At 42.8% G+C, this 25,634-nt stretch overlaps 1 protein-coding gene across 2 annotated transcripts in view; it reads left to right on the forward strand.

Annotated features, from left to right (window-relative positions):
- The first annotated feature begins 2,636 nt into the window (after positions 1–2,636).
- LRATD2 (LRAT domain containing 2) overlaps positions 2,637–25,634 on the forward strand; it is a 40,886-nt gene continuing 17,888 nt past the window's right edge. The window contains exons 1-2 of one of the 2 annotated variants that reach the window (XR_010936161.1): positions 2,637–2,770; positions 3,298–4,530. Coding sequence is in view for 1 of the 2 variants with exons in the window: in XM_067711284.1 (XP_067567385.1) it covers positions 3,394–4,332 (939 nt within the window). In the remaining variant the exon portion in view is untranslated. Of the gene's footprint in view, positions 2,771–3,297; positions 8,034–25,634 lie in introns of those variants that run through there. The other variant, XM_067711284.1, reaches the window with a different exon arrangement.

A 25,634-nucleotide genomic window follows, 5' to 3' on the forward strand; every position in this document is an offset into this window, starting at 1 on the left:
ATTACTGACAGTTAATTTAAATTTATTAAACAAGCATTGAGATGAGCAAAGCATGTTTGGGAGCCATTCTGTAAACTATGACCAAGAGCCCTGGGGGATCAGATGGAGGCTGGGCCCTAAACAGGCATTCATGGAAGAAGTTACACAGGAGACAGGTTATTGAAATGTCCAAGAATTCCCCTAAGGCGTCCATCAAGCATTTATTGAGTACTTACTGAGTGCCAGGCATTGGGATATAAAAATGACTCAGAGCCTGCCCCCTCCGAGACTTTATAGTTGGTCAGTTCAAGAACTGTTGTTGAGCCACAACCGGGTACCTGAACAGAGCTCATAAAGGCAATAGGCTAGACACCTGGACAACAAGGTGTTGTTTCCTTACTCATTAGATCTGTGCCTCAGAGTGCTGGCAGCAAACTGTCATACTACTGTGTCCTTCTGTGGATTCTCCCATCACCAGGCAAACTACCCAGTACCACCTAGGGGCAAAGTGGCCTACCACAGCTGATGGTAGCAGAGGTTCCCCAGCCTGACAGACATGGGATGACTTGCCATTGCCTCTTTCAGTCTAAACCCCCTCCCTCCCTGTAAAATGGGCGTCTACATGAGTTCACATGCTAGTGGCAAATACTAGTCAGGTTAAACAGCAGCTCCCAGAGCACGTGTTATCAAAAAGTCCAGGGAGGAGACTCATCTGGTCACACATGCCTGAGGCTGGTCAGAAAATACTTAATCTATACAGCAGACATACAGAAGTCTCTTTTGGTCTAACTTATACTGTGATCTTAGACTTGCTGAAGGACTAACTTCCATCACAGCCCTGCCAATATTGATTGTTGGGGCTCAAAAGTACGTAAGTAGATTAATTTTTTTTCCCCCCTCAAACTAAAAAGGATCACAGTGGTGTTAGTATATTCCTGTTTCCACTGGTCAGTATACACACTGAATAATAGTGTTACCTGGAAAAACGGAGTGAAAAGAAACAGTGATGGAAAACAGGGTAGAGGAGGTCTTGAGTTGCATTCTTAATTCCACCAAGAATTACTTTGGGTGTTCCAGTGTTCCAGTGAAAGTCTAAGCTTGTTTATTGTCATCCCTCCACCCCGACTCCAATCCATTATTTAAAAAAAGAAAAAAGGGCTTCCCTGGTGGCGCAGTGGTTGAGAGTCCGCCTGCCGATGCGGGGGACGCGGGTTCGTGCCCCGGTCCGGGAGGATCCCACGTGCAGCGGAGCGGCTGGGCTCGTGAGCCATGGCCGCTGAGCCTGTGCGTCCGGAGCCTGTGCTCTGCGATGGGAGAGGCCGCGGCGGTGAGAGGCCCGCATACCGCAAAAAAAAAAAAAAAAACATAAAAAAAGAAAAAAAAAAAAAAGAAAAGAAAAACCACTTTGGTAGCTTCCATCTTAGGTACAAGAAACAAAACCAACAAAGAGGGGAGAGGCAGGAACTGTCCTCTTGTAGTGGAGGTTAATAGGCAATACTAGTCTCCTGTCACTTCCTTCTGTAAGTCAGCAGGAAGGAAATATATCCACTGAGGGCCTCTGCTAATATGTTCTTAAAGACAATTAGGCAATTCCTACATCCTCTACCCCCAAAATAAACAAGCAGAGGTGAATGCTTTCTTTCACTATCCCGTGTATGAACTTGTAACTCTCAAAACAACAATGGAGGTTATGAAATCAACTTTGTACTAACTTCGAGGGACATTATTAAGAGCCCGGGTCTTGGAACCAAGTCAGCAACTAAGTCTTCATTCTGTTTTATACTGTTTCCTTTCTGTGAATTTTTTTCCTATCTGAAAGTTTCACAGGGCTTATTCTGGTAATACCTCTAAACGGAAGCACTTCTCCAGCTGTCCTAGTACAAAATTCTCTTCTGTGACCTTTGGCAAGAAATCGGTTCTAGGAAAGAAAAGAAAGAAGCAAAAGTTTGTTTGCTTTCTAATGACTGTTCCTCCCTCTCCAGGTACTCTGGGGATGAAGAGACGAAGGGGAAACGGAACAAACACCAAACTCTTAATCCCTCTCTCCTTTCTACACTGGCAGGTGGCGTTTGCTTTCCAACTCCATTTTGAAGCTCACAGCTCCAAAAAATACGACCTGAGCAAGCAGCGAGGACTTCACAACAAGGTCTTGCTCTAAGAAGGTAAGCAAAGATCCTACCGGTTAGGCGCGAAGACCGCCAGTCCAGTCGACCCATCGGTTATTTACCCGCGGGATTTAAACCGGCTCCGGAGCGGGGGCGTGGCCTGGGCGGAGCCCCGTGGCCCGTGTGGGCGGGGCGGAGGCGGGGATGCCGGAGGCTCAGCGCCGTGCAGGAAAGACCCGGGCTCCGGGAGCGAGCGCCTGTCTCTTTAAATGCCAGCGGCTGCTCTCCCGCCCTGGGAGCCCGGAGCCGGATCTACAATCCCGTCTCTCCCGGCGCTTGTTGCTCGCCCGGACCGAGCGGGAGCTGCCGCCACGGGGCACCAAGGCTGCTTCCTTCACCTCCTTCTAAGGAGCCCCACCTCCCCCAAGAGTAGGTTGAAGGGGAGAAGCGGCCCCAGGCAGAGGGAAGGGGTGCTGTGTGAAGAGGCGCCGCTCCCCACCTTCAAGTCTTGAGGCGCTGCGTAGCCGCGGGGGCAAGACATGCGCTGCTCCCCCATGACCAGCCTCGCAGCCGCTGGCGCCCGGAGAGGAGAGACTGCGGAGTCCACACCTGCAAACTCGCACTAGAAGTCTCAGGGTGCGGCGGGGGGCCCCTCCCAACTCCCCACGGCCTCCACCTCTAGGCGGGTGAGTTTGCGCAGGTAACCCGAGCTAGAGGGCGGGGGGAGGGGCGGGCAAGACGGAAGGAGAAAGCACCGCAGGTGAGCCAGGTAGGGCGGCTCACCTGCCCGGGCCGCGCTGCGGGGTCCTAGCCGGTTTCCTCAGCGATTGATATGGGGGCGTCTCTGGGGTAACTTAGGACCCTGAGGTGAAAGGAGGGGGCTAGGAGAGGGGAATTAAAGTTTCTTTTCCTTTCTCCCTCCTGCTTGGGATTGGCAGGTAGGGCGCTGGCGGAAGCGGTAGGAGTCGCTGATGCAATGGGCTTTTGCCCGGGCGAGGTGAAGGGCTGGGGGCGGGGGAGAGCTGGAGTTGCCCGGCCTCCTGCGACCGTGACCCTGGAGGCGGAAGAGTGAGGAAAAGCTCGCCACATCTGAGACTCCCCGTAAAATGGCTCCAAGTGCCCGACACCCAACCTTTCTTCCTCCTCTTAAGAACAAATCGCACGTTTCACGGAAGGGCTCCTACATGGCTTCCTTGCCTTCCTCTCCCAACAGGTGGTCTGAGCCCCTGTCCGGGGACCTGTGCCAATGACCCTAGTGGTGGTTTCGCTTTCTCCTCTCACGGCGGTGTGAACGTGTGTCCGCAGCGTGATGGGCAACCAGGTGGAGAAACTGACCCACCTAAGTTATAAGGAAGTTCCCACTGCCGACCCGACGGGCGTGGACCGGGACGACGGGCCCCGCATCGGGGTCTCCTACATCTTCTCCAATGACGACGAGGACGTGGAGCCGCAGCCGCCGCCCCAGGGGCCGGATGGCGGTGGCGGCGGTTTGCCTGACGGCGGGGACGGGCTGCCGCTGCCCTCGCCGCAGCCCTATGACCCGCGGCTGCACGAGGTGGAGTGCTCCGTGTTCTACCGCGACGAGTGCATCTACCAGAAAAGCTTCGCGCCGGGCTCCGCGGCGCTGAGCACCTACACGCCCGAGAACCTGCTCAACAAGTGCAGGCCTGGCGACCTGGTGGAGTTCGTGTCGCAGGCGCAGTACCCGCACTGGGCTGTCTACGTGGGCAACTTCCAGGTGGTGCACTTGCACCGGCTAGAGGTGAGCAACAGCTTTCTGACGGACGCGAGCCAGGGCCGGCGCGGCCGCGTGGTAAACGAGCTGTACCGCTACAAGCCGCTGAGCCCCAGCGCCGTGGTGCGCAACGCGCTGGCGCACGTGGGCGCCAAGGAGCGCGAGCTGAGCTGGCGCAACTCGGAGAGCTTCGCCGCCTGGTGCCGCTACGGCAAGCGCGAATTCAAGATCGGTGGCGAGCTGCGCATCGGTAAGCAGCCCTACCGGCTGCAGATCCAGCTCTCTGCGCAGCGTAGCCACACGCTCGAGTTCCAGAGCTTGGAGGACCTGATCATGGAGAAGCGGCGCAACGACCAGATCGGGCGCGCCGCGGTGCTGCAGGAGCTCGCCACGCACCTGCACCCCGCTGAGCCGGACGTAAGCGACAGCGACGCCGCGCGGACTACGCCGCCTCCCGGGCGCCCCCCCGCGCCCGCCCGGGAGGAGGGGGCCCGAGAGGCGGTGGTTCGCTGACCGGCGAGCTGAGAGCGGAGCTGTGTGAGGGAGCTGTTTGTAGCAGCCGCTGCTCCCTCCCTTCTCTCACTCCCTCCTCCACCACCTTCTGGGCCCCATCTGGGCTCCTGGGCCATTTGGAAAACGGAGAGTTGGCGAAAAGCGCAGCCAGCTGTGGCTTGAGTTTGTTATCTTGGACGGAGGAGGAAGAGGGAGCAGGTAGGAGCACTTTGGCCGGGGGCGCTTCTGGGCTTCTTGCCCGCCGGCTCAATCTGTCTTCCTTTCCCGAGGTGAGGCACACTGTGGACTTGCCAGACACTTAATCCCTGCTGGACTTGGGTCCAAAAATCGACGCCTCTTATGCACTTAGGGGTGGAGAAAAGTTCAGAGTACCAATGCCTGCTGTTGCCTTCCGACCGCTTCCCCTCCTACCATGGCCTTGGAGGATGCCCTGTAGTAAAGCCAGAGCAGATTTGTGGTGGTGCTACCTCCAAAGAGCAGTGTGAGGGATTCGGGAAGCAGGGGTGATTTATCTTGTGGTTTTTCTGGGGTGCAAGGCTGGTAAAACCAGGACCAGGTCTGGGAGCCACAGACTGAAATCAAGCAGCCCCCTGTGAAGTGCAAGAAGTAGTTGAGTAAACTTGGGCTACAAAACAAAGATTTTGCTACATGCCCCCTCCCCATCCCCAAGCGATTTGTCTTCTGGAGCTGGCTTCCAGCTGAGTCTCCTGGGCCATCGCCACTTCCCAGGTTACATGTAAATCATTGTCAGGGGCCAGCTAAAGGAAGGATTCAATTTTGGTTCTGTTTTGCTGCCTTTGTTTCTTGCTTGCTATTGTAGGCACTTACAGCTGTGGTATTTGTTATCAAAGGAGGGAATAGCCCTTTGTGTCTCTGATCTAATTAAGCCTGCTTGGCCATGTTCATCCCCAGGTCACACGGGAGGTTGGCTGCTGCCACCCCATAAGGTATCCACTACAGAAACAGCCAAACAGGGTTGCCCTGGCAGGAATCAGTCAGTTTCCTGTCCATTCCCCCACCTGACTCTCTTCCTGAATAGTGAAGGTAACTTTTTTTTTAAAAAATTTAAGGCTTTGGTGTGGTGGTCCTGTGAATTTTTTTTTTTCCTTCATTGCCTCGTCCCCCTCACTCAGTTTTGTTTTGCTGGTGGTAAAATCTTAGGCTTGAGGCATATTTCAGTGATAGTTGTTTATTTTGGTAGCCACACTCGATGCAGTTTAATTCAAGGTGTAAAGTCTTGTTATATTGCTACAGTCTTCTTGTCGCTTGGAGAACACCCCTTCAGAATGCTTTCTCAATGAAGAGGGGTGACAGCAATCATAAATAAATGCAACCTGGTGTAGTCGGCGCCAGATCTGGTGACAGTCCTAAAGCATGGATTGGTGATGGTGGGATCTGTCCGAAGCAGGATGGCTGATACTATTTGAATCTGCTGCTGTGTTTGCTTTACTCTGAGGCTTTAAAAAATGTGTACAATCTGTCCTTTGTTTTCATGTGAGCTCTTTAATGATATGTGCCCTTGATTTCAGAATCCTCTGCTGCACATGGGCATTGCTAATGCTGTCTCAAAAGTTGAGTGAAGTTTCTTTTTTTTCTGTTGGGAATCATTATAGATTACGCTGAACAAGTCATTTTGTGACCCAATTCTTACAGCTGGAGTAGACTCATACTTGAGTGTTCCACAGTGGTGGCCATCCTCAGGCCTCCTGGCTGGAGATCTTTAAATCAAGGCAACAAAACTTGAAGGATTTCCTTGTACACGTACTTTTTTTAAACTTGGGAATTTGAGGCCATAATTTTTAAAAGCCTAGACCTTTATAGCACCTCAACATGAAATTATTTCATTACAAGGGCATTAGCTATGTTCCCTGTTTTAACAGGAATCCCCAAACAGGTCCTGTCAATGTTAAAGATGAACCACACTCAGCCCTGGTCCAGGAATTTGGAGAAGCGTCAGTCTCCTGTTGGAAATGTTGATCTAGTTTTCTTGTTTAATAATCTCGCAGCTTTGCGTTTGTATTCTTTTGCTCATGGAAAAGCAGAGCAAGGTAAACGTGGGTAAAGACATTTAGGAGAGCCTTCTAGATTTGGATTGTCTTTTATGTTTAACACCATCAAGGGAAAGTTGAATGTAATGACATTGTGCAGACAGCAAGAGAGAAGAACAGAGCGGCACTGTCTAGCAGCTCTGGGCTAGCCAGCCAGCTCTCTTTTCCACTGCTCAGTCTCTGTCTCCCTCCTTCACCCCTCAATGGAAAGTGAATGTCATTGGTCACACCGAGGGACAGCAGTGACTCTGTTACAAACAGCTTTGTGAGAAACCTCAACTTGAAGGAAGAACTCCTATAAAATCCGTATCAGTAGTAGCATTCTCCCTCTAAGAGAAGAGGTTTTTGATAACAGGGCTTGAACATGATCTAGAAGAGGAAAGATCTACTCCAGATGCTGCTTTATCACGTGTTTTTACAGGGTACCAGAGATGTGAAGTACGTAATGCTTCGGAACAGTGATTCTGTTGGAAGTTTTATTAGGGTCATCATGCTTAAAGTAAAGCACCAATCAGCCACTGAAGGTTGCAAGGAAAGGGGACTGAATCAACTGTTGGTATCTTTCTCAAAGATGGCAGTGTTGTGGATAAGAGTTTTTAATGTCCAGGCAATGGCTACATCTGGCACTTTACAAAATATATATATATATATTTAATAATTTTTGTTTCTCCTTAGGACTAAGATTCTAGAACTGTTTTGTACTGTGAATTACGGATGCTCTTTGAAGGCAAGGAATATTGATTCTAATGTTCTTTAGAAGCTCTGGCAGGGATAAGCAGGACACCCAACTGGAATGGATGCTAAATGTAATCAGACAAATTATATTTTCTTACTTGAGCAAATATTTTATTGAGACTGCTTATGTATGGCAAAGGAGCCTACAACTTCAGCTACACAACTTTTTATATTGAAAGAACTCATAGTTTTTGTAGTTTTATTCTACATTTCATTAAAAATGACTTTATAGCACTAACAAGCCTAGCAGAAGACTTTACTCCAGACCTTTAAGGAAATTTTTAGTTTTTATGAAAAATGACACTTCAGTAGTTAAATTTCTCATGTCTTTGCTGCTTCTGGCCCTAAGAGCACCAGTTGACAACACCATAACCACATGGAAACATATTTTTGGAAGCAGAACTTTAATTTTCTACAACATATGCTATGGAGAGTGAAGAAAATTTAAGGATTACTTGTTTTCTATTTTTTTTCTCTTAACAAATGGAATCCACTGTGTTGAAGACTCTTGATATTATGTGATTGTCTAACCATTGTTTTTTTGTAAATCAAAATAAAATCTAGTGTGATCATCATTGAAAGGATTTGTTTGGAAAGTTACATTTTATTTGTGAATTTTTTTTTTTAATCAGGGTAACTATAAACTTGACTGGTTTATTCAGCTTTTCATTATGTTTTGTTCTTAGCGATACTTGTGACCCATGGAGAATTACATTGACTAACTTGATAAATTTCATGTATTTTATTTCCTAGTGAATTGTGTAAACTTTATTTTTGTTGAAGATTATATGTTAAATCAATGTTATGTTCTCACACCACTTCTTGAGAAGGAGGTTCAGATTTGCAATTGTATCATTTCCTTCAAAATGAAGGGCAAGTGCTTAGTTAAATAAAAGATTGATGACATCTTTTAAACCATTTCCTCTTCACTATGTCTTATTACAATAGAATCTGTCAAATCCTTTTGACAAATGCTCTGAGGGTTTCCAATAAACCATTCATTAGAATTAACTCTATTTATACATGGGTTTTTTCCATTTGTATACTTTCTGCCAGTTTTGGCCCAAATCCAAGCTCCTCAGCTTAACTGCAATTTTTCTGAAATATTAAGTGTGTTTCATCTTTACATTACTCAGTAAACATTTTGATGAATTCATTTAGTGACTGGAAACCCTCCCTGCATTTACTGTGTGGGAATTAATCACCTATTGCTTCTAGGCTCCATGTTCATGAAGAACATCTTGTGAACATACATTTTCAATACACATTGATTTTTTTCAGGATCAGTGCAAACGTTGCCAGAAGCCACACTCACATTTTGGAGTCTGTACTGGGGAGGTTTGGTAATAAGATCAGTAACCCATGTTGCGTGTTAGGTGGTTTCAGAATCCCAGACAAAGGGAATGGGCTCCCTGAGTGATTTAATTACAGAAAACAGGCCCATGTGATCAAGTGGCACTGCTGACATGATAAAGGATGCAGGTGCCAGCAGTAGGTACAGGAGCAGATGTGGCCTCTGGGACTGGCGTGTGGGAGGCCACCAGCACTCCTTAGACCAGCACCTGAAGTCACTGCCACAGTCCTGTGAGGCTCAAAGACTTGGGCTCCATCAGCAGGCTCCCGTGAGGATTTTAAATAGGAAGAGTGTTGAATGCTGAAGGTTATCCAGAGCTCAAGCAGCAGTGAGACCATTTTTCCCTAGAGTGGTTGTCCTTAATTTACCATGGTTCTCATTGCACAGGAAAGTAGAGAGAAGGAGCCTAATATAGAATGTGCATATATTTTGGGGTGATTTTGGTGGAGGCCGCTGTTCCTCTTTCTCCTAAATGGAGTGAGTTTGCTTAATGTAGGAAAATGACATGTTTGGAAGTGTTTAAAAGGACCTCCAAAATGAACAGGCCCAAAATGTGTGCAAAAGGGCTTTTATTTCCCTTTACTGAGTTTCCTGGAAAAACTGCTTATTAAACACAATTTTATCTGCACAGTAGATGCAAGAAAGGTTAGTGTCTGTGATTTGCAATCACAGCAAGGTACTGAGTATGAAGGGCTAGAGGATGCTGAGCCCTAGACGAGATACTAGAACATAAAAAGTTTAGAGACGAGCAAAAACCTTAGATAATCTCTACCCCTGAGCTTGTTTCTAAGGGGAAATCAAATTTCACTCATACATGTAGAACAAATGTAATGAAAGGTGGTCCTGTGAAGTGCTGATGGTTGATCGGTATTCAATAAAGCAGATATGTGTAGGTTTAATTGGAGAACTCAGAGAAATTGGAGAAATCAGATCAAAGCCCTGAAGGTACAACGATGATAGAGGAAAGGATGTAACTAATATAACTAATATTCATGAAGTATTTAATGGGGAGTCTCCTAAATTCCATTGCGTAAGGTAAACCAGATCCACAGTGTCCGTCCTCATGTGAGTTACTTTCTAATTGATAAGACAGATAACTGCTTACTACCAAAATCTTCACAAGAAGGAATTTAGAGATGTGATAGGTGCAGTGAAAGAAATGCACAGGGTGTAGGGAGAGGCTCTCTCGCCATCACTGAGTCAGTAGGCTTCCCTGAAGATGCATTTATGCTGAACTTCGGAAGAGGTAGAGGAGAAAGCCACGTGCTTCAGAGTGGATACTGATTACATTAATTCAGGGAGGAAGGCTGGGGAGTGAATGAATGAACGTTGAGTGCTCTCAGAATGTCTTTGCTTAATGCTCCAGTGGTAGCCATTTCTCCTTGGGGTTCCTTTCTGCAAACTGTTGTCTAATTCAGTGTATCTGACATTTAACACAGGAACAGGCAGAGATACTCTCAAAGTTTGAGTGAGTGAATGAAATTGGAGGTTGGGATTTGTTGGTCTAGAAAGCCCTATTAACTCAAGGTGTTGTCAGGACTGTGGTTTGAAGAGGTGAAGTCACAGTGGTTTTTAGGATGGATTGAACAGGGAGAGCAAATGTGACTGCCTTCCCCTCTTCCAGAGCTAGAGGCTGTACTGCTCATGCTATTGATGGCTTATATTGCCAGCCAGGTAATGATGTGTGTGAATTCGGGCCTTTGCCCAGTTCAAGTGAAAGGAGAAGTGGCCAGGCTAGGCTTGATAGGGACAGAGATAAGCAGGAGCAACAGGTTTTATAGCCTGCGCGCCATAGCCTTGGAGCCATGATTGAAACAGAGGTTCTTTTATACAGTTGGCTAACACAAGCCGCTGCTATGATACAGTCTCTCATGCCTTGTCTAGTGTGGCCATAAATGACTCAAAAGATTAGCTCACTGCTCTTTTGGAAAACTTGTGCAACAATGTAATTAACTCCCAAGGTTTGATTATCAACATTCCGTGCCGCCTTTTTAACCTCATAACTTTGAGGATTCTCAGTTGTTGGGCTAAACTGGAGGTAGAGAGTCTGGTCCTAGGCCCACAGAATCAAATAGCAGTTAAGGCTTGACAGTCAAACTACCTGGGTTTCTCTACTCTGGCCCTGCTGGTAACATTGGGAGAAAGTAGATACCTGCTTGGAAACTTTATTTCTTCCTATGTGCAATGTGGCTTATTGCATTGGTCAATTCAATTCTGAATATCAGTTATATTTCTAAAATAACATAATATATGATACATGTAATATAACATAGTAATAGTATCAACTTCACATGGTTGTTTTTGAGTCCAAAATGAAACAATGCACATAAAGCCCAGATCATTAGCTACTGAGATTAACTAAAGAAAATCTGGGATATTATAGGTGTTCAAAAGCCTTATTCAAAATAAAGTTACTGTCTGGGAGAGAGAAGTCTTCCCTTTAGTCTTAGAGAATTTCTTAGCTAAATAACTCTAGTTAATACGTAAGTTGTTGAGTTCCTGCTGTAGTGTTTGAAATGTTTCTTGAGCTTTGATCTTTAGTAGAAGAACCATTTAACTTGTTTCTACATTTTATATGTTTACTCATTAATTCAACAAGTTATTTCCTGTGAACTTCTAAGGTGCTAGGTGCTGGAGAGCCAAGAGGGGATAAGAAGGGATTACTGCAATAGATAGTAATATTGACAATGATGAGGTCACCTTGCCTACGCTGTCCTATTTTAATCATCACAATAGCCTTTCTGGACAGATACTAATATCTTCATTTAAGAGTTGAGGAAACAAGTTTAGAGAAATGAGGTGATTTGTACATGGACACGTAGCTAATAATTGACTGCTTCTGGCCAGGAGCAGGAATGCTGGCCTTCCAAGCCCTAGGCCATGGTTCCTCCACTGAGAAATCATCTGACCACTTCCACCCTTTGGCTCCTCCCCGCTTCTCCTTACCCTGGGAGAATGCATAGCACCTTATTCTGCTCCAGCTTTTGGCATGCAGCACGATCTGAGTAACACACATATTTTCACTCTTGTTGCAGCAACTCTGGAGCTAGTGACTCTGGGATGCAAAAAGAGGCAGGAAAAAGAGGAAAGGCAACTCTCAGCCATGAGGAATTTTACGTCCTTATCCATCCTGTGTAATAGTGTCAGGACTAGGGTAAAATTGGCCAACCCATACTTATGCCCCCCTCCCTGTGGCTGGGCACTGTGACAATCCCTCCTCAAACTGCCCCTCTTCTCTGTGCCCCCTTTTGTGACTCTTTTTACCTCTCCAGGCTGAGGTCAGGTCACACAGGCCTGCCTCCAGCTGACCTGCTATGTGACCTTGCCAAGTTAGTAACTTTTTTAAGCCACCTTGACTTATTTAAAAATTAGTGCCTCCAACATAGAGGCGTTCACTGGCTTACACGAGACAAAGTAAATCAAGCACACATGGGACACTTAGGTGTGGCATGGTGGCCATATTGGTTGGCTCTGCCACAAATGGCTCTGTTAAGAATATATGACCCTGGACTTCCCTGGTGGCGCAGTGGTTAAGAATCCGCCTGCCAATGCAGGGGACATGGGTTCGAGCCCTGGTCCAGGAAGATCCCACATGCTGTGGAGCAACTAAGCCCGTGTGCCACAACTACTAAGCCTGCGCTCTAGAGCCCGCGAGCCACAACTACTGAGCCCGCGTGTCACAAATACTGAAGCCTGCACACCTGGAGCCCATGCTCCACAACAAGAAAAGCCACCGCAATGAGAAACCTGTGCACTGCAACAAAGAGTAGCCCCCGCTCGCCGCAACTAGAGAAAGCCTGCGGGCAGCAATGAAGACCCAACGCAGCCAAAAATAAATAAATAAATTTATATTTAAAAAAAAAGAGAATTTATGACCTTGAGGAAGTCCCTTTACCCTCTAGGACCCTGGATCTACGTTTCTGTGTGTGGAGCACCCAACTCGAGCTGGAGTCTATGACAAAATTCCAAGTGCAACTTTGAGATGGTTATATTAGTTGCTCTACTTATAATTAATTAATACTAATTAATACTGATTCCTTGGCCATAACCCTAAACCTTGCCTCATTCATATAAAAAATTAATATGTAAAATGTAAAAAAGTTAGTGATAGTAATAATATGATGGAATTTCAGGGAGTGCTTTTGTTATGAAAAGTAGGAACTGTACACAAAACTTTTTTTTGAGAATTGGCAAATTTTTTTATGATCTTGCATATTAGAAGTCCAAATCTGGGCCATGGATAAGAAAAAAGATGATGATAGAAATAAATTAATCCATGTCTCCTTTATTTTGGAAAAAGTGCTTAGAATTTTTGTTTTTAATTTTGCTTTTCGAACACTGATTCCTCCCCCCATTCCCCCCTCCCACACACACTCGAGTACATTTCTCTTTGCTACCTGGCTCTACTCTTGGTCAATACATCATACCCATGAGAGAATTCTCCTTTATCTTCAGTAGATAGGCGTGATTTATTTTACTTTACTTTAATGGGGTCTATTTCTTTTTGTATTTGAGAAAGAGCAAGGTTGTTCATAAAGCCATAAAACATCACATGGTGACAGTTCTTTGCGCTGACATCTATTTTACTACTTTAAAAAATACTAATAGACTTAATTTTTTTAGAGTAGTTTTAGATTTACAGAAAAATTGAGTGGAAAGCACAGAATTCCCATATAACCCCCCTCCTAACCACACAGCCTTCCCTTCCATCAGCATGGGTATCAGAGTGGTACCTTTGTTACAATGGATGAACCAACATTGACTCGTCATTATCAACCATAGTTTACACTAGTTTTCACTCTTTGCGTTGTACATTCATTGGTTTTGAGAAATGCATCCACCATTATAGTATCATACAAAGGAGTTTTACACAAGACATGTTCTTTACTTCTTTCCCTTCCCAAGCTAAGAATTGGACTATTTTCAGCTTCTCTTATCAAACCTTAAGAGACACTTCTCTGCTGGGCCCTTCTGCTTTCTTTGCCCTCCCAATGGACATTCCTGGCTAGAACTGTGTTCATTCATTCTTTAAGTATTTATTGGTACTTGCTAGGGCTAGAAATAGGAATGCCGCAGGGTCCCTACGCTACGCGTGCCTGCCCACATTCCGCTGAGGAAAACAGGCAAACAATGAATGCAATACCTTGTGATTAAAGTGTGATGGTTGGAGGATAGGTAGGCATCAGGAATTATGGTGGCACTGGAGGGGCAGGGGGTCTGGTGGCTAACCCCACATAGTGGGGTGGGGAAGGGTCCAGGATAGGCTTCCTGGGTAGACTTAAGCAGGTAAGGGGAGGTATTATCAGAGAAAAATTCTGACATAATCCTGCTCCCATCTCATCAATCCTGTATTTTAGGAGTAAGACACACATCTGTCTTTGTATGTGGCTGGGGTGGGTGATGGGGTGAGGGGGTTTTGAGGACAAATACTATAAATTGCTTAGCAATTCCTTTTTTCTTTTTCATAGTGCTGATATAGATTTCAGCTAACTAGGGAACATTATCGAAAACTCTGAAAGGATATTAAGTCCAAGTGTTCTCTTATCTTTAGCACCGTTATCCAGCTGACTTTGGGCATAGCCAAGCCGTTCCAACATGGTGAGGATTGAGGCTGCTTTCTCTGTGTTTTGAGGGAGCTGAGAGGCACTGGGGAAAACATTGCCTATGGTTGGAATTAAGCCTGGGCTGACACCCCAGCACCTCCCTTGCTACACCACCTGGACAGATGACTTCCCCTGGCTTTGGAGGCTGCATTGTATTCATTGGTAAAGTGGGTATAATATGTCACCTACCAAGCAGGGTTATGGAGTAAGTGGTAATATACATAAATCACCCAGAAGTGGTCCTGGCAGGAAGGTGTATGCTCAGGGATTGGTTGCTGTCATTATCTATTTTCTCTTTTTCTGTTTCGCCCAGTGTTCATGACTCAATCCCAAAATCTCACAGATGAATTTCAGATTGGAGCAGGTTAAGCCAAACAAATTTAATCAGAGTTAAGATGGTCAGAGGTGGTGCAACATCTGGTTTCGTAATGGTTAACACCATCTGGCCCCAGGTATTTGGGAGAAAATCATAAATATGTGTGTACACACACACACACACACACACACACACACATATCAACAACCCAAGTGCATTTGACTCTGGTTTCTACCCAACCTGACAACCAAAGAATTGAAGCTCTGGACTTTGGTATCATCACAAAACTATGATGATCACTTTCTTACCTCCATAGTTAATGTCTCTCTCTACCTGCCCTTTAAGCCTATGGGTATTTTTATTAATGTAATTTTATCACTTTATATCTTATTTTACTTTATTAGCTGTGCCACACGGCTTGCAGGATCTTAGTTCCCCAACCTGGGATCGAACCATGGGCCCCTGGCAGTAGAGGCACTGAGTCCTAACCACTGGACCACCAGGGAATTCCCAACTTAATATTTTAAAAAATATGTGCTTAGGGCTTCCCTGGTGGCGCAGTGGTTGAGAGTCCGCCTGCCGATGCAGGGCACACAGGTTCGTGCCCCGCTCCGGGAAGATCCCACATGCCGCGGAGCGGCTGGGCTGGTGAGCCATGGCCACTGAGCCTGCGCGTCTGGAGTCTGTGCTTCGCAACGGGAGAGGCCACAACAGCGAGAGGCCTGCGTACCACAAAAAACAAAACAAAACAAAACAAAAAATATGTGCTTAATATAAAAGAAGTTCAAATACCAAAGTATACATAGTGAAAGTGAAGGATATCCTCCACTGCCTTTTCTCACCCTGTTCCACCTCTAACCAAGGGTTATTGGTATTAAGTGTATTGTGTGTTCCTTCTAGACTTTTTTTTGTAAACATTCATTTATGTTTATCTGCATATATTCTCCCAGTTTTTTTTTAATTTAATTTTATTTATTTTTTATACAGCAGGTTCTTATTAGTCATCTATTTTATACACATCCGTGTATACATGTCAATCCCAATCTCCCAATTCATCCCCCCATGACCCCCACCCCCTGCCGCTTTCCCCCTTGGTATCCATATGTTTTTTTCTCTACTTCTGTGTGTCAATTTCTGCCTTGCAAACCGGTTCATCTGCACCATTTTCTAGGTTCCACATATATGCATTAATATACAATATTTGTTTTTCTCTTTCTGACTTACTTCACTCTGTATGACAGATGCATCCACGTCTCAACAAATGACCCAATTTCGTTCCTTTTTATGGCTGAGTAATATTCCGTTGTATATATGTACCATTTCTTCTTTATCCATTCTTCTGTCGATGGGCATCTAGGTTGCTTCCATGCCCTGGCTATTGTAAATAGTGCTGCAGTGAACATTGTGGTGCATGTGTCTTTTTGAATTATGGTTTTCTCTGGGTATATGTCCAGTAGTGGGATTCCTGGGTCATATGGTAACTCTATTTTTAGTTTTTTAGGGAACCTCCATACTGTTCTCCATAGTAGCTGTATCATTTTACATTCCCACCAACAGTGCAAGAGGGTTTCCCTTTCTCCACACCCTCTCCAACATTTGTTGTTTGTAGATTTTCTGATGATGCCCATCCTAACTGGTGTGAGGTGATACCTCATTGTAGTTTTGATTTGCATTTCTCTAATAATTATTGATGTCGAGCAGCTTTTCATGTGCTTCTTGGCCATCTGTATGTATTCTTTGGAGAAAGATCTATTTAGATCTTCTGCCCATTTTTGGATTGGATTGTTTGATTTTTTAATATTGAGCTGCATGAACTGTTTATATATTTTGGAGATTAATCCTTTGTCCGTTAGTTCATTTGCAAATATTTTCTCCCATTCCGAGGGTTGTCTTTTCATCTTGTAATGGTTTCCTTTGCTGTGCAAAAGCTTTAAAGTTTCATTAGGTTCTATTTGTTTATTTCTGTTTTTATTTCCATTATTCTGGGAGGTGGATCAAAAAAGATCTTTCTGTGATTTATCGCAAAGAGTGTTCTTTCTATGTTTTCCTCTAAGAGTTTTATAGTGTCTGGTCTTACATTTAGGTCTCTAATCCATTTTGAGTTCATTTTTGTGTATGGTGTTAGGGAGTGTTCTCATTTCATTCTTTTACATGTAGCTATCCAGTTTTCCCAGCACCACTTATTGAAGAGACTGTCTATTCTCCATTGTATATCCTTGCCTCCTTTGTCATAGATTAGTTGACCATAGGTGCGTGGGTTTATCTCTGGGCTTTCTATCTTGTTCCATTAATTGATCTGTACTTCTGTTTTTGTGCCGGTACCATACTGTCTTGATTACTGTAGCTTTGTAGTATAGTCTGAAGTCAGAGAGTCTGATTCCTGCAGCTCTGTTTTTTTTACCTCAAGACTGCTTTGGCTATTCGGGGTCATTTGGGTCTCCATGCAAATTTTAAGATTTTTTTTTGTTCTAGTTCTGTAAAAACTGCCATTGGTAATTTGATAGGGATTGCATTGAATCTGTAGATTGCTTTGTGTAGTATAGTCATTTTCACAATATTGATTCTTCCAATCCAAGAACATGGTACATCTCTCCATCTGTTTGTATCATCTTTAATTTCTTTCATCAGTGTCTTATAGTTTTCTGCATACAGGTCTTTTGTCTCCCTAGGTAGGTTTATTCCTAGGTATTTTATTCTTTTTGTTGCAATGGTAAATGGGAGTGTTTCCTTAATTTCTCTTTCAGATTTTTCATCATTCGTGTATAGGAATGCAAGAGATTTCTGTGCATTAATTTTGTATCCTGCAATGTTACCAAATTCATTGATTAGCTCTGGTAGTTTTCTGGGAGCATCTTTAGGATTCTCTATGTATAGTATCATGTCATCTGCAAACAGTGACAGTTTTACTTCTTCTTTTCCAATTTGTATTCCTTTTATTTCTTTTTCTTCTCTGATTGCCGTGGCTAGGACTTCTAAAACTATGTTGAAGAACAGTGGTGAGAGTGGACATCCTTGTCTTGTTCCTGATCTTAGAGGAAATGCTTTCAGTTTTTCACCATTGAGAATGATGCTTGCTGTGGGTTTGTCATATATGGCCTTTATTATGTTGAAGTAGGTTCCTACCATGCCCACTTTCTGGAGAGTTTTTATCATAAATGGGTGTTGAATTTTGTCAGAAGCTTTTTCTGCATCTATTGAGATGATCATATGGTTTTTATTCTTCAGTTTGTTAATATGGTGTACCACATTGACTGATTTGCGTATTTTGAAGAATCCTTGCATCCCTGGGATAAATCGCACTTGATCATGGTGTATGATCCTTTTAATGTGTTGTTGGATTCTGTTTGCTAGTATTTTGTTGAGGATTTTTGCATGTATATTCATCAGTGATATTGGTCTGTAATTTTCTTTTTTTGTAGTATCTTTGTCTGGTTTTGGTATCAGGGTGATGGTGGCCACATAGAATGAGTTTGGAAGTGTTCCTCTGCAAGTTTTTGGAAGAGTTTGAGAAGGATGGGTGTTAGCTTTTCTCTAAATGTTTGATAGAATTCAACTGTGAAGCTACCTGGTCCTGGACTTTTGATTGTTGGAAGATTTTTAATCACAGTTTCTATTTCATGACTTGTGATTGGTCTGTTCATATTTTCTATTTCTTCCTGGTTCAGTCTTCAAAGGTAATACCTTTCCAAGAATTTGCCCATTTCTTCCAGGTTGTCCAGTTGATTGGCATAGAGTTGCTTGTAGTAGTCTCTTAGGATGCTTTGTATTTCTGTGGTGTCTGTTGTACTTTCTCCTTTTTCATTTCTAATTTTATTGATTTGAGTCCTCTCCCTCTTTTTCTTGATGAGTCTGGCTAATGGTTTATCAATTTTCTTTATCTTCTCATAGAACCAGCTTTTAGTTTTATTGATCTTTGCTATTGTTTTCTTTGTTTCTATTTCATTTATTTCTGCTCTGATCTTTATGATTTCTTTCCTTCTGCTAACTTTGGGTTTTGTTTGTTCTTCTTTCTCTAGTTCCTTTAGGTGTAAGGTTAGATTGTTTACTTGAGATTTTTCTTGTTTCCTGAGGTGGGCTTGTATAGCTATAAACTTCCCTCTTAGAACTGCTTTTGCTTGCATCCCATAGGTTTTGGATTGTTGTGTTTTCATTGTCATTTGTCTCTAGGTATTTTTTGATTTCCTCTTTGATTTCTTCAGTGATCACTTGGTTTTTTAGTAACGTATTGTTTAACCTCCATGGGTTTGTGTTTCTTACGTTGTTTTCCCTGTAATTGATTTCTAATCTCCTAGTGTTGTGGTCAGAAAAGGTGCTTGATATGATTTCAATTTTCTTAAATTTACTGAGGCTTCATTTGTGACCCAAGATGTGATCTATCCTGGGGAATGTTCCATGCTCACTTGAGAAGAAAGTGTAATCTGCAGTTTTTGGATGGAATATCCTATAAATATCACTTAAATCTCTCTGGTCTATTGTGTCATTTAAAGCTTGTGTTTTCTTATTAATTTTCTGTTTGTATGATCTGTCCACTGGTGTACGTGAGGTGTTAAAGTCCCCCACTATTATTGTGTTACTGTCGATTTCCTCTTTTAGAGCTGTCAGCAGTTGCCTTATGTATTGAGGTGCTCCTATGTTGGGTGCATATATATTTATAATTGTTATATCTTCTTCTTAGATTGGTCTCTTTATCATTATGTAGTGTCCTTCCTTGTCTCTTGTAACATTCTTTATTTTCAAGTCTATTTTCTCTGATACAAGTATTGTTACTCCAGCTTTCTTTTGATTTCCATTTGCATGGAGTATCTTTTTCCGTCCCCTCACTTTCAGCATGTATGTGTCCCTAGATCATAAGTGGGTCTCTTGTAGACAGCATATAGATGGGTCTTGTTTTTGTTTCCATTCTGCAAGCCTGTGTCGTTTGGTTGGAGCATTTAATCCATTCACGTTTAAGGTAATTATCGATATGTATGTTCCTATGACCATTTGTTAAATTGTTTTGGGTTTGTTTTTGTAGGTCCTTTTCTTCTCTTGTGTTTCCCACTTAGAGAAGTTCCTTTAGCATTTGTTGTAGAGTTGTTTGGTGGTGCTGAATTCTCTTAGCTTTTGCTTGTCTGTAAAGCTTTTGATTTCTCCATCGAATCTGAATGAGATCCTTGCCAGGTAGAGTCATCTTGGTTGTAGGTTCTTCCTTTTCATCACTTTAAGTATATCATGCCACTCCCTTCTGGCTTGTAGAGTTTCTGCTGAGAAATCAGCTGTTAACCTTATGGGAGTTCCCTTGTATGTTGTCATTTTTCCCTTGCTGCTTTTAATAATTTTTTTGTCTTTAATTTTTGCCAATTTGATTACTATGTGTCTTGGTGTGTTTATCCTTGGGTTTATCCTGTATGGAACTCTCTGCACTTCCTGGACTTGGGTGGCTATTTCCTTTCCCATGTTAGGGAAGTTTTTGACTATAGTCTCTTCAAATATTTTCTCTGGGCCTTTCTCTCTCTCTTCTCCTTCTGGGACCCCTATAACGCGAATGTTCTTGTGTTTAATGTTGTCCCAGAGGTCTCTTAGGCTGTCTTCATTTCTTTTCATCCTTTTTTCTTTATTTTGTTCCACAGCAGTGAATTCCACCATTCTGTCTTCCAGATCACTTATCCGTTCTTCTGCCTCAGTTATTCTGCTATTGATTCCTTCTAGTGTATTTTTCATTTCAGTTATTGTATTGTTCATCTCTGTTTGTTTTTTCTTTAATTCTTCTAGATGCTTGTTAAACATTTCTTGCATCTTCTCGATCTTTGCCTCCATTCTTTTTCCGAGGTCCTGGATCATCTTCACTATCATTATCCTGAATTCTTTTTCTGGAAGGTTGCCTATCTCCACTTCATTTAGTTGTTTTTCTGGGGTTTTATCTTGTTCCTTCATCTGGTACATAGCCCTCTGCCTTTTCATCTTGTCTGTGTTTCTGTGAATGTGGTTTTTATTCCACAGGTTGCAGGATTGTAGTTCTTCTTGTTTCTCAGATAAATGTTTTTTAATGTCATTTTTGCCCAAGGACTCTGTGTGTCTTGAAGCGTTTTTATTCCTCATTTGAATTGTCCTACAGCCCAGCTCTCTTATTCATCCTTTCCTACCCATGTTCTCAAGTTCAGTTGTGGATTATTGCCCAGGATTTCCTTCTCTCTCCCATTGTGCATACAAGTCTGGCTCTGCCACAGGTCAGCTTGAATTTGGATCACTGTTCTACCACTTACCAACCATTGTCACTTTATAATAGAGTGTTAGAATTTCCTTATCTGAAAAAAGGGGCTTGAAGTAGCACTTTCCAGAGTGTTTGTGAAGATTATATGGAATCATTGGTAAGTTTAGCCATGGTACCAAGCACAGAGTAAATTCCCCTGGAAATGCATACTCACATTGCAAAGGACCCATGTTCATTCTACAGCTGTACCTGTTGTTGAAATATTGAAACACTTTCATATCAGTTGATAAACAGCTGCTTCCCTGAAACCCACCCCTCACCACAGTAGCACTGTCATCTTCCTGACCACCTGGCCACTGCCCTGGGGCCACCATGGATATTCCTACAGTCCAATAACAGGTAGCTGCCTGTGGAGCTGGGGCCTCCAGCACCCTGCTGCAGCTCTATGTGCAGCATTGTGATTGGTTGATGACTTCTGAAAAATATTAGTTTCTGTAGAATATTAGCTTACTGCCTATAAATACTATGACTCCTGTTTACAAATGACAAAGGAAGCCAGGGGAGAGGAGTAACTTTGCTCAGGGTCACACATAATGATTTAAACTGAAACTATTCAATTTCCAAAACCATGTCCAGTCTCCATGGAGTCAAATCCCAGTCACTAAGTGTGGTTCAGCCCCTGTGACCTTGGACAGGGGACTACATCTTTTAGAGGGGGCCAGAGTGAGAATGATTCTTTTGGCTTCCCTTTCTCTCCAGGCATTGAACAGTGCCAATATAGGGGAATTTTCCTTGTCTTTTTGTTCAGGGCAAATAAGTTGAGCAGTCAATTTTAGGCCAGAGATCAAACTCAACTCGTTAATTATTCACCGAGTTGATCACTCTGCTCTGTTCCTGAAACTGCTAAACCAGCTGCGACAAAGCAGAACTACAATGCTGGTAAAATAAACTTTTTGAAAGGAACTTGTTGAAGCAGAGCATACAGATACTTTTAGAGAGGGAATGTGAGCCAATGAAAGCAAAGACACATAGTGAAAGGAGCCAGAGAGACGCCACTTAATGAGCTGTGTGCTATTGGGCAGATCACGTACTAGGTAACCTTGGTTTCATCATTTGGTAAATGAGAATAAGTACCTTGAAGAGTTATTTAGAGGCAGATACAGTAGGTGCACAGTCCCAAGCTCTGTGCCTGGCACCAGGAGTGAGAGCCAAAATATCTCCTAACCTAGACTACAGGACCCTAAAGAAACCAGGGTCACTGTGAATCAGCACCCCAAAGACTCCTGGAGGGCCCCAGCAGGCCAGGAGTGAACCTTTACCTTGCGGGATCAGGGGGGCAAGGATGAGACTGTTGACCAACCGGGATGGAAATCTTTTATCTGCTGTGCTCACAAGTCCCAGCTGAAGAGCAGCCCTGCCTGGCAGTAAAAGAAAGTGCTCAGGCACCATCAGGTCCACTCTTCATTACTGGAGAAAGAGGGAAGGACAAGAGACGGCTAATAATTGTGGGGTTGGTTTGTTTCCAAAGGTACAGAAGGGGTAAAGAGAAGGTTGAAGCCCTTCTCCTTCCTACTTCCCATCCTTACTCCCAAGAAATAACAATTAGTAGCAGATTCTTGTATCTTTTTCTATAAATGAGTCATTAGCCTTCCTTCCTTCCATACACATGGAATTATAATAATGGTTAATATTTAGCATGTGCTTGCTATGTGCCTCAGAATATTTTAAGCATCTTATGTAGACTGTATGTTATTTAACCTTCATGAAAACTCTGTGAAATACGTACTGCTTTTATTTTCATTTTTTAGCTGGGGAAACTGAGGCACGGAGAGGTTAAAGCACTTGCCTAAAGTCACACAGTAGGTAGGGACAGGAAAAAGAACCCAGGAAGTCAACGTATATCTATCTTATTCTGTTTTATGCTTGTGTAGCGTCTCAGTATGAATGAATGATAGTTTATTTAACTTATTGTTGGATATCGAAGTTGTCCAAACCTGTTCTAACAATCACAGCTCCACCAAACATCTTAGTGTATTTATCTTTGAAGTTTTAACTCGTATTTGATGTCTACTTTGTGCCAGGCACTCTGGGACACTCTTGACAGGCATTTTGTCATTTAATGCTCACACTCCATGAGGTTAGGAGCCATTCATTTTGCAGGGAAGGCTATTGAGACTCCTAGTCATTAAGTAACTTGCCCAAGGTCCCAGAGTTGGTAAATGGCAGAAGGTGAAAATGAACTCAGGCTCTCTGATTTCAGGGTCTATAATACCACAGTTGCTATGGAAACTACACGGTTGTATGTGAAAATGCCCATGAGGAATTCACACATATACAGGAATCTCCTTTTAATAACATTACCCTTTTATATTTTTTCTTCTGTATTAATCTCACTGAGGCCAGTTTTCATACCTATCAAAGAGAGTTAATAATACCTATTACTATGGACTGAATTGTGTTCCCATTACCCCAATGTGTTGGTATTTGGAAGTGGAGCCTTTTAGAGATAATTAGGTTTAGGTGAGGTCGTGAGGGTGAGTCCCCTTGATGGGATTGGTGTCCTTATATGAAGAGACACCAGAAATCTTGCTTCCCCTCTCTCTCTCTGTCTCTCTCCACCATGTGAGCAGTCATCAAGAAGTTGTCCATCTGCAAACCAGGAAGTGGGTCTTTACCAGAACCTGACATACTGGCACCTTGATCATAGACTTCTAGCTGCCAGAACTGTGAGAAATAAGTTTCTGTTGTTTGGGAATTCCCGGGTGGTCCAGTGGTTAAGACTTGGCGCTTTCACTGCCATGGCCCTGGGTTCAATCCCTGGTCTGGGATCTAAGATCCCGCAAGCTGTGCAGCACGGCCTAAATAAATAAATAAATAAATTTCTGTTGTTTAAACCACCAGTCTATGATATTTCATTCATTATGTTACCCTGAGCACATTAATACACCTCCCCTATAAAATTATTTTGAAGATTAACAGAAACAACAAGGTAAACCATCAAGAATAATTTCTAGCATGAATTATGGAGTTATTGTATGCTAGGTATTGTTCTAAGAGCTTCAAATGTGCATTAGTTTCCTAGTGTTGCCATAACAAAATATCACAAACTGGGTGGCTGAAAACAATGGAAATGTATTCTTTCACAGTTTTGGAGGTTAGACATCTGAAATCAAGGTGTTGACAGGGCCAAAGTCCCTTAAAAGCCTCTGGGCGAGGATTCTTCCTTGCTTCTTCCTAGCTTCTGGTAGCCCAGGCGTTCCTTGGCTTGTGGTAGGATAACTCCAGTCTCTGCCTCCATTGTCAAATGGCATTCTCCCTGTGTGTTTGTGTTTTCATATGGCCATCTTCTTATAAAGACATCAATCCTATTGGAGGGAGGGCCTACCTTACTCCAGTATGACCTCATCTTAACTAATTACATCTATTGATACAGTGACCTTATTTCCAAATAAAATCCCGTTCTGAGATATTGAAGGTTAGGACTTCAGCATATATTTTCTGAAGGGAACAATTCATCCCATCACAGTACATCTTACCTCATTCAATCTCCATGGCAACCCAATGAAGCAGATATTATTACATTAGTTTTAGAGATGAGGCCATGGAGGCTCAGAGAGTTCACATAACTTGTCCAAGGAAGAGTGACTAAGCAAGTATGTGCTCTACTACTTCTTGGCTACTAGAGTTTAGGGGCATAGTAAGCACTCAGAAAAATATGAGTTTATTACTCTTTTTGTTTGTTCATTTGTTTTATTTTGAAATGCCTTACAAATGACCATATTACCCCAGAGTAAGGGTAAGCAAACTTTTTTTCTGAAAAGGGACAGACAGTAAGTGTTTTAGTTTTTGCAGGTGATGTGGTCAGTCTCTGTTGCAACTACTGAACTCTGCTATTGTAGCATGGAGCTAGCCAAAGATAATATGTAAGCAAATGACCATGACTGTGTTCCAGTAAAACATTATTTACAAATAGACAGGGTTTATCTATTCAACAGTTGATGGACATTGGGTTGCCTCCACATTTTGGCAATTATGATGAATAATGTTGCTGTTTGATAGTGTCTTTCAAAGCCCAAGACTTTTAAATTTTGATGAAGTTCAAATTATGTGTCTTTTTCTTTTATTTCTTATGCTTTTGGTGTCCTAAGAATGAATTGCTTAATCTGAGACCATGAAAACTTACTCTTAGGTTTCCTTCTAAGAGTTGTATAGTTTTAGTCTGATATTTTTCTCATCCATTTTGAGTTAACTTTTATACATGATGTTGACTAGTTTCATTCTTTTTCGTGTAGTTATCCAGTTGTCCTAGCACAGTTTGTTGAAAACACTGTTCTTTTCCCGACTGTATTATCTTGGCACTCTTGTCAAAAGTCAATTGACCATAAATGTAAGGGTTTATTTCTGGACTCTCAATTCTATTCCATTGATCTGTATGCCTGTCATTAAGCCAGTTCCTCACTGTCTCGATTACTGTTTTTGTGTTAGAAGTTTTGAAATCAAGAAGTGTGACTTCTCCAGCTGTGTACTTTCATTTCAAGATTGTTTTCACTTTTCAGGGCCCTTGGATTCCCATATACATTTTAAGATCACCTTGTTAATTTCTTCAAAAAAGCCAGCTGGGCTTTTGACAGAGATTGCAATGAATCTGCAAATAAAATTCGGGAGTATTACCATTTTAACAATATTAATTTTTCTAATCCATGAACATGAGATATCTTTCCATTTATTTGTGTCTTCATTAATTTACTGCAATGGTGTTTTGTAGATTTTAGTGTAGAAGTGTTGTACTTCTTAAATTTACTAAGTATTCTATTCTTCTTGATGCTATTATAAATGGAACTGTTTTCTTAATTATAGTTTCAGATAGTTCATTGTAAGTATACAGAAATATATTTGATTTCTGTATACTGATTTTGTATCTTGTAATCTTGCTGAATTCATTTATTTGTCTTAATATCTTTTTAGTCAACTCCTTACTTCTTTCTATAAACAAAGTCATGCTATCTGCAAATAGAGATAGTTTTCTTCTTCCTTTTCAGTCTGGATGCCTTTTATC

This window comes from Pseudorca crassidens, chromosome 17 (assembly GCF_039906515.1).
Source record: "Pseudorca crassidens isolate mPseCra1 chromosome 17, mPseCra1.hap1, whole genome shotgun sequence".
NCBI classification, from domain to species: domain Eukaryota; kingdom Metazoa; phylum Chordata; class Mammalia; order Artiodactyla; family Delphinidae; genus Pseudorca; species Pseudorca crassidens.